The sequence below is a fragment of the Nipponia nippon genome, unplaced genomic scaffold (assembly GCF_047370975.1).
Source record: "Nipponia nippon isolate SJK-2023a ecotype South Korea unplaced genomic scaffold, ASM4737097v1 scaffold_4, whole genome shotgun sequence".
Taxonomy (NCBI): Eukaryota; Metazoa; Chordata; class Aves; order Pelecaniformes; family Threskiornithidae; genus Nipponia; species Nipponia nippon.
This window is the reverse complement of record NW_028262358.1, coordinates 46,527,535-46,544,341: the sequence shown is the minus strand read 5'-3', so window position 1 is coordinate 46,544,341 and position 16,807 is coordinate 46,527,535. Positions and strand designations below refer to the sequence as shown.

General features: G+C 43.6%; 2 protein-coding genes across 6 annotated transcripts in view; both read right to left on the bottom strand.

The window, feature by feature from the left end:
- Positions 1-216: 216 nt before the first annotated feature.
- On the bottom strand, positions 217-6,369 carry PDCD2 (programmed cell death 2). 3 transcript variants are annotated; one of them, XM_087776865.1, is made up of 6 exons: positions 6,038-6,369; positions 5,703-5,954; positions 4,228-4,413; positions 3,012-3,159; positions 1,348-1,464; positions 217-655 (listed from the first exon to the last, which is right to left on the bottom strand). In XM_087776865.1, the coding sequence occupies exons 1-6, from the start codon at positions 6,333-6,335 to the stop codon at positions 637-639; spliced, it is 1,020 nt and encodes a 339-aa protein (XP_087632991.1). In that variant the 5' UTR covers positions 6,336-6,369; the 3' UTR covers positions 217-636. The 3 variants fall into 3 exon arrangements, with proteins under 3 accessions (XP_087632991.1, XP_087632988.1, XP_087632990.1); XM_087776862.1 differs by having other exon boundaries at positions 3,044-3,159; XM_087776864.1 differs by having other exon boundaries at positions 3,044-3,159; positions 4,228-4,365.
- Positions 6,370-6,680: 311 nt separating this feature from the next.
- The window catches only part of GNPAT (glyceronephosphate O-acyltransferase), a 23,258-nt gene continuing 13,131 nt past the window's right edge, over positions 6,681-16,807 (bottom strand). For 2 of the 3 annotated variants that reach the window (XM_087776152.1, XM_087776153.1), the window contains exons 9-16: positions 16,058-16,281; positions 13,338-13,583; positions 12,544-12,623; positions 9,949-10,089; positions 8,921-9,020; positions 8,734-8,827; positions 7,458-7,540; positions 6,681-7,140 (exon numbers count right to left, since the gene is read on the bottom strand). In XM_087776152.1, coding sequence (XP_087632278.1) covers positions 7,097-7,140; positions 7,458-7,540; positions 8,734-8,827; positions 8,921-9,020; positions 9,949-10,089; positions 12,544-12,623; positions 13,338-13,583; positions 16,058-16,281 — 1,012 coding nt within the window. In that variant the 3' untranslated portion in view covers positions 6,681-7,096. The remainder of the gene's footprint in view (positions 7,141-7,457; positions 7,541-8,733; positions 8,828-8,920; positions 9,021-9,948; positions 10,090-12,543; positions 12,624-13,337; positions 13,584-16,057; positions 16,282-16,807) is intronic. The other variant, XM_087776154.1, reaches the window with a different exon arrangement.

Genomic DNA, 16,807 nt, shown 5'->3' with positions numbered 1-16,807 from the left:
TTTTGGGAAAGAGAAGCAGGTTTAAGTTCCACAGTGAAAGTACGCAGCTTTGTCTTAGCTGTGACTTCTGTACGCCTCCTGAGCATAAGCACTCAAATGATCCTACAGCAGCCTGCTTTTCTCTGCGAATTAACTTTTGAGTAGCGCAAAGAAAATCCTCACAGACAACAATTAAGTTCCTGAAGTTCAGTCACCAACAAAAGATATTTCTACCAATCCAAAAATATTTCATCTTTATTTCAACATTCAGAATTGAGATTTGAAGAGAAATTCACTGAACAAATGCATCTGGCTTCATTACCAGGTTGAAGCAGAAGCTCCTGTGGAGCACAGGAGAGAGGCTGCCAAGGCCTACTTTCCGTGGGTCTATCGCTGTTAGAGATAGGCAGCTATCCGTGACTTCAGGTCAATCACCTATTTGCCAAGTGCAGAGATGCACTGAAACAAGGCAAGTACTCTATTTAGATGACTCAGCGTAGTAACTCGAGGGCAGTTAAACAGAGCCTGCAGAGAAGTCTTGTTTCCATATGAACTCTTCCAGGTACTGATTTCCCTCACCGCAGTTGTCGGCGCAGGTGTACACCACCAGCGTTCCCCAGTCAATGCTCTCTCCAAGGCTGTCAACCTGAAGGTGGTTCAGGAGCTGTGGCATAATCTTCAAGGAAAAACAAGGGTTTAGAGGCAGGCCGCGGCCCTCCACCCTCTCCCTGCGTCTCTTCCCAAAGAAGGGTCCAGCCGTCGTTTATGTTCTCTTACACCAAAATCCCAATCAAAGCTACTAAGTAACACAGCAGCTCAAACGAAAGAAATTTGGAATTCCCAAAACAGTGTAGCAGATGCACAGGGAATGGAAGGCATGGCCCTAATTATTTTATCTACAGAAGTTTTATTTGACTAAGCGTTGCCTGATTTGTAACCCTCCTTCCATAATTATGTTTTGTCTTTGCATGACATTAAGTGTATTCACCATACATAATGCTTCTAGCATTCAAAATTTTACAGCTGAATGCTTCCAGCCAGCCATGTTTCCAATTTACATCATAAAGGCTTTTTTTTTTTTTAAAAATACACAATATCAGACTCCTATTACTTAAGAGATAGGTCCATATTCACAAGTGCACCGTTTTATGGATGGTGCAAATTATCAGATGGGAACCTACCTTCTCTGTGTGAAAGTCTTATAGGAAAAAGCAGTTACAATAGTAAATAAAGGCTCTGTACAATTTAGCGAGTTAGTTTGTAGCAACTTCAACTACCTTGCTCTAATTACAAGCCAACACCTACAGAATTTGAGCCTGTTAAGTCTGAACTACACTACCTATATTATCTTTACATTAACTTACATACCTGGAATTCAAAAATCCTTTTGGCACCACACGAACAATTTGGGATATCTTTTTCTTCAGGAATATTTTCACCTGATACCCAGATTGGGCCTTCTCCTCCTCTGCAGTATCTAATAATCTGAAACAGAGCAGCAGTTTAAGTAAGTTCTCAAGACTGTCTTTTCATCTTGGTATAAAATTGGTATTTACTGACATAGACAAAGCAGTAAGATGGTGCAGAACAAGGTCAGTTCCTTTAAGCAATACCCACAGCAAAGTCTATCAGTTGCAGATGCGGTATTCTAAGTAAGACAGTTTCTTTATAGAAAACTTTCTTAACTGTGTGAATCATGCATGTATTCATACAGCATTTTTTCAATGGCGCAGGGATAAATTGCAATGATTTGATTTCTCTCATTAAGGGACCCAGAAATGGTAGGTCTGGTATTTTATAGCCTTGAGACGGAGGAACAGCAGACCGATAGATCAGCAGACAGCCGTCTGCAGAAGAGCCAGGAACGCAACCAAGCTCTTTCCGTTTGCAGTTCTGCATCTAAATGCAAGGGGACTGTCCCAGCATCCGAGGAGGAGGTATTTTCAGACACTCATGTCCCTTGCTGTTCTGTTACTATCTAAATATGTATATAGCAAATCAGGCATCATCAACAAGAGGACTCTCACGCAGATCAGTCAGTACGGGGGTGATCAGAGAGGGAGGTGATGCACCTACCCCAAACAGGAGGGAACAGACTCAAAGTCTCCCGCTTTCTGGATGTGCACCCTCACCCCTCAGCTATGAGGTAAAACATGGAGAGAATTTCTTCTTCCTCCACCACTTTCATGGATTTAGGCCTGTGTTTCCTCTGAATGGAACCAGGAACCATGTTTCTGTTTGACAATGTGGCTTTTTTCAGCCTCTTGTCATAGAATCACAGAATGTCCTGAGTTGGAAGGGACCCACAAGGATCATCGAGTTGAACTCCTGTTCCTGCATAGGACAACCCCAAAATTCACACCATATGTCTGGGGGCGTTGTCCAAATGCTTCCTGAATATTGTCAGGCTTGGCGCCATGACCACCTCCCGGGGGAGCTTGTTCCAGTGCTCCACCACCCCCTGAGTGAAGAACCTTTTCCTAATGTCCAACCTAAACCTCCCCTGGCACATCTTCCTGATGTTCCCTTGGGTTGTGTTAGCAAGAAATAGCAATGGGGGAGCTTTCTGTTTAAAATAGTTGAAATTTTAAAGCCATCACTAATTTCTTCAACCTTAAAAAAAGTCAAACCCCTCCCCCCCCCCCCATGCAGCTGGTGACTGTGACAGAGCTCCTCTCTGAAGTTTTGGCTCTGCTGAGGAGGAAAGCCAACAGGGCCAAAGGCTGGGGAAGAGAGCGATGGTTCCCCACCCCCTTCGGTTAGAACCACTTCACAGGATGGCAGGTCCTCCCCCCACCGTGTCGGCTTCAGCGCCCCTGTGCCTCCTCATCCTGGCCAAGTTCTGTGTGAGGCAGAGGAGCAGGTCCTAAATTCTTACTTCAGCGTGAATCAAGTTCTGCACGTAAGGAAGATTAGGGTATGTTGGTTAAGGTGTGCGGAGGATGAGGAGGCATCCCCATCACCATTTCTAACCGTAGGTATGAAAGACAGTGAAACATTTTGCAGGTGCAAGCAGGATGCTCAGCCAGAACCTGTGAGTTCTACGGCTGCCCCATCTTCTGACCTGCTCCGGTTCGGCAGCTACTCGCTCTTTAAACATTTGGAAGATCTTGTCTTCTTTAGTCTCATGTTTTGCCATTGCTTCCAATGTCTCTTCATCTAAGGACTGAAATGCTTCACCTAAGCAAGAAAAAAAAAACCAAAAACAAAGGTTAAAGGCTAATGCAAGACAGCCAGAAATTAAAAACAATACTGTAAGTGCATTTTGCTCTCAAGAATCGTTCCCTGTGTAAATCACTACGACTTCTTTTTTTCTTTTTCTAACACATTAAGATTCAGTCACTCACATACCCATTTACTAGTTTTAGCTGCATTTTAAACGTAGATGTCAGCAGCGGAACGCTGGAAAGGAAAGGAGTTAATCTACCAAAGTTTATGGCTCCCAGCGGGGATCGCTGAGGCTGCTGAACCTTCCGCATGTGACATCTGGGCAAGGCCACCCGTGCCGTGCGTGTGCCAGACGCCAGTTTCCAGCACCGAAGGGTGTCTCTCTCACACTCCCACGTTCACATCAACCTGGGGCACCGGGCTGTCTCGAGACAGCCTTAGCCCACAGTAAGGGACAGCGGGGAACCCAGCAGCCTTCCCCCGTACCAGCACGAACTCTCCACCCTGGGGGTGTGCAAAGCCGGTGGGGTGAGCTGCACGCACCTCGTCAGTTCTGGGGCGGGGCGGGGGGGGGGGCCTGCACTTCCAACTGCTTAATTCACGGTCAATTAAAATAGCCTCAGAACGGTTTTCTTCTAGCACAGACAAGGAGATTCGTTAAGCATTTTCCGTAAATTAAGACAAATTGAAGCAAGTCAAGCCAAGCCGATCTAACTCAGTCTCCTGGTGCCAACAGTGTCCAGCAGCAGCCCCTCAGGGCCCTGTTTTTCCCACTGGAGTTGTTCCTTACCTGCGGGAAGCCCACAGGGACACAGTGTAACTCCCAGCTACCTGCAGCTTCATTGCAGCAACAGCCGCTTCAACAGCTCCTGGGGCTGCGGCTTAGTAAGTCTCTCCCCTTGTATTATGCAACTTGTATTACGGGATGTGTACAAAAAACCTGCATCGCAAATGACTGTAGATTTAGCCTTTTGTCACCAGTAGTTAACAATGAACACTTAAAAATCACAGTATTTTATATTTTAAAGATGTCATACCGGCTTCATTAGGAAGAACTACAGACAGCATCTTATTTCTTACCTGCACCGCCTATAGCTCTCAGTTCCTTTTGTTCTTTCGGGTCCTCTGATGTATCTCCAGCTCCTTGTTCATCATCAGGATCTACGCTGCTGTCAGCAGGAAATTCTGGTTCCTCAGGTTCTATCAAAATTTCATATTCTGGAAAAAGGAATTCGTTATGCTCGGGAACTGCATCCGCCGAGTCATCTACAAAACAGAAAACAGATACCACTTCACAACGTCACCTCATATTACGCGTCCTTCTCCCCAAAAGCTACACGGCAAACCACATAGCAAAAATACAGCACAAACACTGCATAAGCAAGAGTGATTTACATCACTGCTAGACCTGATTTAAAGATAAGGAAGATTTTGTATTAAGGACAGTAGAAAACTACAATAGGTGATGCGTTGCTTTGAATCTTTGTAAATCTACGAGATGCAGAAGACGGACTCAACAGTGTTAGCAGCTGCATTTTAAAAACCAAAACCTGCAGCTGGACAGCTCTGTGCGTATCTCACTCCGCCTAGCACACGCGCACAAGCCAAGCGTGCATCAGACGCCCTGAGGCCGTACCGTTTTTTCTTATTTTTCCTTTGGATATTGTGAGTAGGCAAAGCTTCCACAAATGCATCAAGCGTACCTTCTGTAATGACGGTATTAACTACGTGCTGGTACGTTTCAGGTTTTCACTGTTTCAATTAAATGTTTCAAATGTCTGACCCATAACTTGATTTGCACAAATCGACTCCTAACGTTCTGCTTATTTCCACTTCCTACAATCCAAAAAGTTTTTGGGACTTGCACCCCACACTGTATGATGGGAGACAGATCACACACACCGCGTTTATTCGCACCATTATTAATGTGATACTTCTGAAGACTCAAAAACAGACTTTAAATACTCTGTACGTGTCCCTTTAACAACCAGCAGACAAACAAGCGTATGAACAAGAGGAGAGCAGGAGAGGGGATGGTTTAAGAAAAGGCTCTCTAAAATAGCACACTCGTGGGAGCTACTCTTTTCATCTACTGACCGTCACAGTACTCTGTGAAGGCATCACCTCTGTATGTTCCTTTACAACTTATGAATAAGCCATCTTAAAAGTAGCCTGCAAAGGGAAAAAAAATTGGTCTACATCCTTCCAGCTTTTTATGACATGAGGCGGACAGAAAGAGGTCTTTGAAAGAGACCACAGGTACGCCTTACATTTATCGGCCTTCCAGGAGTAACAAAGATCCCACGTTCTCGTGTCACATGAAGTAAACTTCTAAGAGAAAGAAAAGCATCTGCTCTCTGCTACCTTTTCCGACTTACTGCTTGTTTCCTTACAAACGATAACGCAAGAGATGGGCCCTTCTTTTCTCCCTCCTCTGCAGGCCCCTACCCCAGCAACAGGCAGGTCCGGCCGGCTCTGCAACGGCACCGTGCCTGCCGCCACAGCTCGGACGCGACGGAGCCAAGGGCAACCCTGCAGCGGCCCCCCGGACCCACCTCCGTCGGGCTGCTGCCCGCAGGCCCGCCGGTGCCCCCGCCGCCAGTCCAGCGCCTGGTGCTCGGGGCCGCAGTAGGCGGCGCGGCGGCAGCGCCCGCAGGCGCGGGGCCCCGGGCAGCCGCAGACGCGGCAGAGAGCGGCGCCGCCGCGGAGCTGAAGCGGGGGCGCGGCGGCGGGTCCCGGCGGCGGCTCCTCGGGGGGCGGCTCCTCGGGGTAGGTGTCGTTCCGTCGCGGCAGCTGGTTCCGGAACACTGCGGGCGAGAGGCGGCCGCCAGTCAGCGGGGCGGCGGCCGGCGGCCCCCGCCCCCTCCTCGCTCACCGCCCCCCGCCTCACCGCAGAGGGGCCCCCGCGGGCCCGGCAGCCGGTAGCAGGCGGCGCCGCGGCAGGCGAAGACGAAGAGCGTGCGGTGGAAGGCCTCGGGGCGGCCGGGCAGCGGCGCGTACAGCTGCAGCAGGAAGGCGCAGGGCCGCTGGCAGCGGCCGCAGCGCAGGGCGGCGGGGCCCGGCAGCCCAGCCTCGCCCAGCCACGCCGGCCGCCCCCCGACCTTGCTGGGGAAGTAGGCGCTGCGCAGCCGCCAGCCGCCGCCCGGCCCCGCCGCCGCCGCGAAGCCCAGCTCCACGCCCGCCGCCATCTTGCCGCCGGAAGGGCGGTGCCCCGCGCCGGAAGCGCCCGCCCCCGAGGGCGGAGGCGGCGGGTAGGCGGCCCAACCGCCTGTCGCCGCTCCGGTTGCCCGGGGGAGCGGGGGCGGGCCCCGAACGGGCCGCCGTCAGCGAGGGGAGCGAGGACGCAGGCGTTAACGGCGCTGCTTTAATTCATTTTTAAAATATAACATTCGTGAAGTAATTAATGCCAAAAGAAAATCCCCCAAACGCAAGCAAGCCCCGACACGATTAGCATTTCTGGTGATTGCCCGAGATTTGATTGGTGCTCTTCATTGCCAAGGGCCTTCTCTTACATTTAGCCAGCCAGCAACGTATGTTTCTAATTATTAATTTTAATAGCAAGTATTTTAATTCCCTGTTACATTTTCACATCCATGAAATATTTGAAACCAAGCACATTCCTTGTTACAAGTCTAGAAAAATGTATTTAAGTAGCCATTGCTGTGCACGCCTCTTTAAATATTTAGCCAAAAAAAAAAAATTAAAAAAAAAAAAAAAAAGACAACGTTTAATCTGTTTTAAAAAACAAAACCCGGTGAGGATACAAATACAACTCTAACCCCGGGCAGCAGCAGTTCCCAAGCGGTCAGGGAGCGCTGCCCCGCTGAGGGACGCCCCTCCACCTCCCACGCTGGCGGGGCAAGGGGGGACCCCGCCGGCTCCCCGCTCCGGCTGGGGGCGGTGGGTGCTCCAGCAGGCACTCGCCTCCAGTCACAGCACCAGGGACCACCTAGAGTCGTGCAGCCACAGGTTTCTGTACAGGTATCCTGGCGTCTAATGGGGAAGAAAAAAAAAAAAAAAAAAAGAGTAAATACTTAACATCAAAATGCTCTAAGTACCACTCCATTAAACCACTTTTTGCTTCATTCTCCTTGGTCGTTGGGTTGCACAGTATTTCAAATAAAGAAGGGAGAGTCAAAGCTGCGGTCAATGACACCAGAAAAAGTATTGTAAAAAAAAATATCAAGATTTTTATACAGGTAAATCTAAGGAACTACTAGGGAAAAAAGCACTACATCTAACCTATGTGCATTGTCCAAAGTAATTTATAACTTGAGAAGCTCTCTTCAAATTCATTAATGAACACTTACCAAACATGTCCAGGATTTTATTGACAGCCTCTTGATTTACACTGTAAGCGAATCCATTGGACCTACAGTTAAAAGAAAAAACCCTGTTTCTTCAATGAGTATTTCTTATTCCAGTCATTTCTATACAAATAATCTGAACTAAACATTTTCATAATTACATCATATTTCTCATCCTACCAGCACACACGTTAATTTTAAGGACATGGCAGACTTCTAAGCAGATTGTACTCAAGGACAGTTATGGTTTCTTTATCCTTCCTCTTGTTCACAGTCCCCATGTCTCTCTCATCTTGATTTTTATTAGGGACAACTGCAGGAACAGAATGTTTGTTTGTTTTCAATCATATAATTTTCAAGAATATCTCTCTGAAACCGAACCAAATCTTCAGCTGATGTCAAATTCTGTTGCACTCAATTGATTTATTCCTTTTACCTGAAAGGGGAATTTAGCTATAGACATCTATTTAGCACACTGACATGGCAGGGGATGTAACAACAACAGTACTTTCTGCACTTCCCAAGAACACTACAAACCTTAACCAATTCATTGCCTGAACAGAGGCATAAGAAAATAGCTCAGAGTTGTCAGCTGCCAACTACATTCCGTGGAACACTCAAGACAATGTGGGCACTTGTTGGATCCGGGACTTCCATGGTTATACTTTTAAATACAGTAAGAAGCACCACAACACAAATTAATTTGATAACAGGAAATGCATGTCACCATATTTTTGTATAACAATAGCTGTTTTTTAATCTTAGGCTTATAAACCATGAACTGTGTTAAAAGACTTCAATGACTAAGCTTTCAGTTAAATTGCTTTGAGATGTCAGTGCTGAAACCTCCCAAAAATTAGTAGTATCCTGATTATTGCTTACATTGCCTGATGAGGCTCATTGTCACACACAGAGTAGCTCTTCTATTGAAAATAAGCAGCACTGTTCTCTTTGCTTATCAAAGCGTTGGGAGAAACTTTGAAAAGCAAAAGGCACAGGGAGTCAGAAGAAGCCTACTAGTGAGTTAATGAATTTTGTTGCTCGGTCCCACAGGAGTGTTTTCACTATGAGGGGGCGCCACTCTGCTTCTACGATGTGTACAGAAAGGAACCACCTGGGTCTTCACCACGACTCAGGTCAACCCAACCAACCTTCACCTGACTGGTGCTCAGGCAGTCGGGGTTCTGCTGTTCTGCTTCATAGCAATAGCTCAGTCATTAAGAGTTGCCAGTAAGACCACACACTGACTTCTATGCACCAAAAAGCCAGTGTTACTTACACTTTCTTCTTCTTCACTGCACCTAGTTGCACAAGAGCTGCTAAGGCATTTTTCTGCATGTCAGAAGACAGTGCTTCATAACACTGTGTATTCCCTACAGAGAAAGCAGAAACACAATTAAAAGTTTTATCACTATCCATTAACAGGCTACGCTTGTAAAATCATATTGCATAACAGCTGTACACACCCTTCTCAAGAAGCTGAAAAACGAAGTTGCGGACTCCAGGTATAAACTGCTTCTCGGTAAAGGCTTCTTTTGTTTCCTTTGAGAGGTATCTGAAAATTAACTAACATTTTAAAAAAAAATTAGCACTTCTATCCTTCTGATTGTTATGAATTGTTATGAATTACAAACAGATGTGCCTTCATAAGTAAGTAATACTGTTACACTTTGAGAAGTGTAGGAGAGGAACTCAAAAGGTATCATTACATAGGGCATCTGAAATTTTTATTACTGTTTAACAGGCATGAGAATCCTAATATTAAAATAAGATTCAATATTACTATAATAGTTACCTTAGACATTAATTGAATATTCCTGTTCTCACAATCACTGTGTTCAGTGTAATTTTTTTAAACCAATACCTTAAAACAGATGGGAAAAACTGGGCAAATGAGTACAGTTCAGCCCAAGTCATACACCAGATCATTAACAGATTCCACTAGGTTCAAATGTCTACAATCCCACCAATCTGATGCTGATATACCCGAGATTTTAGCCTCCTGTTTTTCTATACATTGTTTATTACAGGAACGTAAGTGTTTAGTCTTATTAAAAACTTGGAAAACCAGAAGAATTTGAAGAGATATGGATGCAATTAATGACTCCCAAAAAAGCTATCAGATATGAGATGCAAACTCATTTCTGCACCTGGCAGGACAGCCCACATAAACTGAATTAAGCAAGAGCACCTCATAAGAACAATGAACCTGGTAGCAGCACACTCCCTGGGAAACTCATAAAGCCACAATGGGCCATCACATTACAAAGTAGTTTCTGCTTTAGTCAATTGGAAAAATCTGAGTCAAAAGCTGAAATCAAGATCCTGGGGGGTGGGGGATGTGATGTTTAAATATTTATTACTACTATTTCTCAACCCTTACACTCCCCAGCCATGAAAACAGTCGCTATTTATATTGCAGAAGTATCACAGCTCTCCTAGTTTCCCTATAAAACAAAGAAGAAAAAAGATAATTTTCTGAAGAACAACATACCTGATAACCTTCCACAAAAGGTCTGAACATAGCTGACAAGAAAGACACTATAACACTTCCTTTGTCGGTAGGGTAGATTTCCTGTTGACTTGTTTGAATGGCATCACATTTTGTGAGTAGAAAACATCCTTCCTCAAAATCCTGGGAGAGAGAAGCATAACTGAAAATTTAACATCTACAGTAAGCGCAGCTACCTTTCCCCACAAAATCAACAACAAAAACCACACAACAGGACACCGCTTCCATTTCCGAACTCAGTTCTTAAGAGACTCAAACCAAAATTTTCCTATATACCAGAAATACCCTTATAAAAAGGCAGCAGGAACATGTCCTTAAACACAGCAGTACCTCGATGCACAACAGGCCTAGGAGCAGAGAAAGCGGCTGTGGCTGCTATTCTAACAGCCAGCCTGAGCTCCCTCAGGATTTTGTCAGAATAGGGTCAGGTTGTCTGGTTTCGGTTTTTTTCTGTGGGTGTTTTTATTTATTTATTTTTAGAGCCAGGGTTTGCCTTTATCTCATGTCCACTGCTTGCAATAAATGATAACATAGTTCACTGACCTGCCCTCTACAAAAGAGGCAACACAACGGCCAGAACTTACAAATTATGGAAATGCCAACGACAAAACCATTTTACTGCCAATATCGGCGTAAGGGGTCGGGGACGCAGGGGACACACACATACACACACAGAGAACACGAGGGATGGGACACAGACATGAGAGACACATGGACAACTAGACGGGTGGGTTGCTAAGAGATCCCTTGACGTTAGAGCAACTCTTTCATGTGACTCCAGTAAAGCCAGTCACAGCCAGTCACCTTCCCATTCCCTGCTTGGTTTTGGTGCATAAAGCTGCAAGAGGCAACAATTGCTAACAATGAGAACTTAACAGTGCCAATCAGCCTTTAGAAAAAGGCCCAATTCTTTTCTATACAAAAAAATCTATGAGATTTTAATATAGCCGCAAGTCTCAACTATTATTATGAAAATTATACTTATCTCTTTTTTTAAGGCAGGAAAGATCACAAATATCACCATCAGATATTTGGCCTTAGCATTGATAAAAATCACATTTAATCAGCTTTAAATCCAGATAAAAACTACACGTGGACGTACCAGTTTATATCGGGTATGACGCTGAACCAGTGTTTTTTACTAATAAAACCTATGCTCACCTGCATTTTAAGCTGGCTGGACTAGAGCCAGCCCCGACCCAGCAGGATGTGTACAAGCTGACACAGCAAGTCCTGCAGAGAGCAAAGCGCTGCCTGCAGTTTTCACAGCTTGCCTGTCTCCAGCTGCGTTAGGAGAGCACACAGAGCCCCGTGATAAGGCAGTATGCAGGAACAATACTGGCTTTGTCTGAGTAAGGGTTGTACGGCGTGGGGGGTGAAACGAGGGGAAACTTTTCAAGCGAAGAGGATGCAACTAAAGCTTCCGTAAGACTCTGAGGGACGCTGTTACTCCATTAGGAAAGTTCTCACTTCAAAAACCTTCACAGGCTGCATCGCCTCAACTCGGTAGAAGATTTTGGCTGTAGAAATTTAAATCGGGCTGTACTATAAGCACTTCTCTCATAGTGCTCGCAATGTACTATCTGAATCTACGTGAGATAAATGCCAGTAACAAAAAGCTAAGACAGCTCAACCATGAACCATCAAAATATATATTAAGAAAGTTTACTAATGCACAGGAACATCAAAACCTTCAGAGTTCAAGGTATAAGAAGAACATTAGCCATTGTATAAACACTACAGAGTAGCTACCGCCACGCTGTGCAGTCAAGGAGAAGTGGGCACAGAGGCGTGCTTTAATAGGCACTGGGTGTTGGCACAGTCCTCTGGTAGCCCTGCCATCACAGACCACACACATGGAGCTACACAAAACAGCCGATCACAGCTGCACGAGCAGGAGTATAATCAACCAGAGGACAATAGGTACTTAAATTTAGAATTGCATACTCTATTTGTCAAAGATAACAAGGGCATACAATGGTTGATCATTAGTTGGTATAATACCTATAGTTTAACTTTCTGGAAGAGCAGCAGTGCCCCTCTGTTACACAGCCTGCAAGAGTTTTAGGAAAAATTATCCTGGTGTACCCTCAATGAGAATTCCTGTTTTTTTTCTGTGCTGACAAAACATACCCACTCTGTGAATAGAATTCAATTAAATCTACATTAACACTTTTTTCTTCACAGCCTAAGGTCTGTTTCATAATTGCAGAGCAAGAGGACAGTATTTACACTTCTTTTGAAAGACTGCTTTACATATATTTTTACATCTGTGCTGGAAGACTAGTAGCTTTATGCAAAAAAGCCAAACTTCTGCTACAGTTCATTTTAATAGTTCAGAATTTTTAGTTTTTTACTGGGGGGGAAGATTACATATGCAACCTTGTGGATTCGGACAACGTTTTGCAACTATCCAAATGATGTCTTTTTAAGTTCTCTCTCCTGCTTACAGATCAGGTTGATACCACTGTAGGTGTTTATCACAAAGCACTTGTTCGGTAGAGCCCTGAAATAAGATGCTATTTTAGTGGGCTGCATTACTGACTATCAGTATTTTTGTATAAAGGATGTTTTTACCTTCAATGAAATGCCAGGAAAGAAGATGAACTCATCAGAAAAAACATCTCTCAAGAAGCTGAAGCAGCTATAGACTTCCTCTGAAAAAAAATATTGTAAAGTACTGTTGTTTAAAAACATAATTTAAAACATGCAAGTGAAAAGCCATTTACTCCTGATTTTAGAGAGAGTACCTACTTCAAATAAAATTTGGACTTGACATTAAAAGCATACATACATATACAGCAGAAACCACCACAACAGAACAGCAAGTACTCAAAGCACTGGATTCAATTGTTACCAAAAGGAAAGAGCAGGGGGTTGCAGCTTCTCAGAGTGTGCATTAAATACCACATAATCAGAAGCTGCATAACACTAAGATACGTATTCTGAAAAGTTTCTCTACAAGCCAAGTATTGGAAGACACTGAAATACTTCAGAAACAGTAGTGGGAAGAAAGACAGAACTGGCTGCGCTGTATCCAAGTGTGAGCTGTGTGTAATTTGCACCCTAAAAAGCTGGCCTGCTAAATGCCAACAAAATAAGACACTTAGTAACAGGGCTCAGCTCATCTTAACCCTGCCCTCTTGGCAGAATATACCTACTTTCAGAAGCATCCAAGGGTAAAGAAACAAAAAAGGCAAGCAAAATACCCCCGTCCCCTCCCAACACATCCACCTTATGCCATGGGACCCTATCCAGAGCGTAACTGTCTCAGATAGCTCTCACTAGCAGCCACAGGAACCTCGTGCTCCTCTCACAGCTGACAGCGCAAGAAGCAAAGCCAGCAGGCTCGCAGAGCTACCCAAACCTACCTTTTCTGAAGCTGCGTGTCATCTGCAAGGCAACTGCCACCAGAGATGGACGCACGAACACGTTCAGCAGCTGGTTTCTGTAGGTGGCACACAGGAGGACAGCCAGAGCACGCTTAAAGACGATTTCCCCTACAGCTCCATCTTCCACTCCTTTGTCATTTAGGACCACACAGCCATCAACAAGGCGAGCAATGTTGGGATGCAGGGTGAGGCCAGACACGACTGCTTTTTTGGCACACAGGTTACCTAGTAGGAAAACACAACACTCAGGAAGATGGAAGAGGGAACAAAACTCTGTTGAAACAGCCTAAAATGCACCAGTATTTAATTAAGTTCTATTACTGAAGAGCAATTATTACACCAAACATTCAGTTAGAGAGATGTTCTAAAATAATCCATACCAGGAATTGGCAGCCTAGGCGTAGTATGAGATGGAGAGAACAAATCGCAAACATTTCTGTAATTGAAGCACTTTCAATTCTTCCACTTGCTAACAGTGACAAATATTTGTCTCTGGAACAAGTATTCTGAGCCTCCAAATAAAAGAGGATAGATCTGTTTGATGGATACATTCATCAGTAAGGAAATGGAGACCATACTTCTGCTTAGGCATTTCTGACACTACAAGTTTTCAATCAGATGCACAAGTCTTTATAATGTATTTCCTCAACTCTCATATACAAGGAAGGCCTCGTCCCAAATTAAGTTTAAAGAAACCCTAACGTAAGTATCATTACGTAATATAACTGCTCAAAGAGAAGCCAGACTGTACCTAAACCCAAATCTCCTCTTGTTTTGTAAGATAATCCTTTTAAAATGCCTAAAGCAAGGAAGTCCCTGGATTTGTTGTTTTTTTCTTTTTTTTAAACAACAAAGGTCTTCGAAGGCAGGCATGAGCTTCACAAACCTGTGGGCTTTGGTCAAGCTTTTCTGTCAGTGTGACACACCACAAACTTTATTTGGGTAAAGAGCACCATATCTTGAAAATACACTCACCTTTTTAGAATACCTTAAACACTACCAAAACATTCCCTGCATCAAATGGGAACTCTTTGGCAAGCAAGGAAGGAAACAATAAAAACTTCATACTGAACACTAAAATACACCTTACATGTTCACAGCACCACAAGCATATCAAATCATTATAGCCTTTAAAGAAAAAAAAATTATATTCTTTCCCCTTAACATAGATTTCACGTAGAATCTCCTTGCATCTTATTTGCTCCTTCAGCCTACTTTGTTCCAGTTTTGCTAAAGCTCCCAAGTTTCTAATGTAATAAGAAGTAGAAGTCTGAGGAAGTAATTTTGCAGTTCCTGTTTTTTTTTGCCAAGCAAATGTTCTGCCTGTAACAACCAACCAGCATGACAAAGGCAGAAACAACTAGCTGCCTGGAGACAGAAGAATGGACAGGGTACATGGAGTTGCTGACTTGGTGATGTGACCAAATTAGCCTTTAAAATATATTTATTCTTTCAAATGATTGACAATCCAAAACAAAAAAACAAACCCTGTTTCTATGCAACTCATGCCTAGAGTGGGGCCAGCACACTCCAACAAAACCTGCTCAGTTGTTGTCATTCCTCTATTTCATTACTGTGCCTATTTGCTATTCCCTGACTACATCACAACTATTAAAGCAAAAGCTTATTCGTTGTTGCTAACAATATCAACAAAATAAATAAGGAAATGCAAATGTGGCATGTTTTTCAGTTCACTGTGCGGTAAGATTCTAAATGATGTTTAAATATTGCCATGAAATTCTTCCTTTTACCCATCTGGCAGGAGCAGACCTTGTCTGCATTCGCTGCAGCACAGATCCCTGAAAGGAGAAGTGGTTTCCTTCCAGAAACGATGGAGTTCTGTTATAACTGTAGCCTGCTCCTACTTCTTTATTGCAGTACAGAGAGGGATCCTTGATTACACACGACTACAAAAGCAAAGATCCATGGTTTAAGTCTACCTACAGTGAAAAGTTAAACGTACTTGCATTACACATTATTTTTCTTTGCTAGCTTCACCACTTATGTCCTGAGGCTCTAAAATTAATAACCTGTGTCACCCTGCCTCACAGAGAGAAGTTTAAAACAATTGTTCAAAAAGTTTGGAAGGAGAATCAACCTTTCAGCAGCCAATATATACATATACATTATATACATAAAAAAGAGTGTCTGTGTGTATAAATGTATAAATAAAACCATCAAAGAAGCCTTCTCCCCAGAAGTCATCACTGTTTCTGAGAATAAAGTGAAATTTAAAAATAAACAGACAACTTACAGTTTTGATTTTCTCTCACCCATTTGTTTCCACTAGTTCTTTGCAACAGTAACAACTTATACTACAGTCAATATCAACCCATAAACATAGCATTACACCTGCAGAGCAGGTAATTGCCTGTGACTTACATAAGGTTCAGAAAGACAGACGCTAGGCAAAACTCAGTACTCTAATACAAGCACCTTATAATTTCCCCTTCATTCCACACTTCAGGATATAACAGTATCTGTTCTGCTTCCACCTAACTGTTTTTCAAAGTATTATCTTCTGCAGGCAAAGTCAAAACCCATCAGGTTTTAGCATCATTTTTAAGCATATCCCCAAAACCATTTACAACTCTGAGGAAAACACTTTGTAAAGTTGTCACCATACACTGCTTTCACAGAAATATAATTTATCCTTCACAAGCAACAAAAGGAATAAAAATAACACTTTCTCTGCATACCAGGCCATTCAATGAATCCTCCAAAAGTCTGTGTTAAGCCTTTAAGCCACAGGGTCTTTTCTATTAGAAGTTCCAAATCCATGGCTGGCAAATTCTGGAGCAGGACAGCAGCAACTAGCACCCACGGGCTCAAAACCATGTTTTCTATTTGCAGGAGCTCCATTTTATAAGCTACGTCACTGACAAATTCTTGGATATCCTCAGATGGTTTTTGGGGAAGATGCCTGAAAAGAACAATGCAGTTCAAGGTAAAGAGCTCCAAAAACTGGAATATATATCACACCCTTCCTTATTTCGTCTGTATTGCTCCCAGATCCACAACTACTTTATAGCACCTAACATCTGTAGGGTAATTCTATTTATGTGCTACGTAGAACAGAAGTACAGAGCTAAACATCAGTAACTTCACAATAGTATTTGAAACACAGATCTCTGTATTGATGCTGTACACTTGCTATCTTAAAAAAAAAATTCAAAAGCATTGTGTTTTGTATAACAAATTGCAAAGCCACCCAATCCAGTCATAGCTACAGCTCCCTGGCACATGATCACATTAACAGTTTGCAGTAATAAAGTAAGAAGGGAGAGGAAGGCTGAATTTTTAAGTAGCAAAACCACCGAATTCTCAGAAAACAGAGCGCCAGCTTTGCCTGGCTCATGCATCATCATTAATTTTTAAAATGGCATCTTCCAAACACAGTACAAAGCTACGCAAGTAACAACCTGTTGCAGAAAACACCCAATCACAAG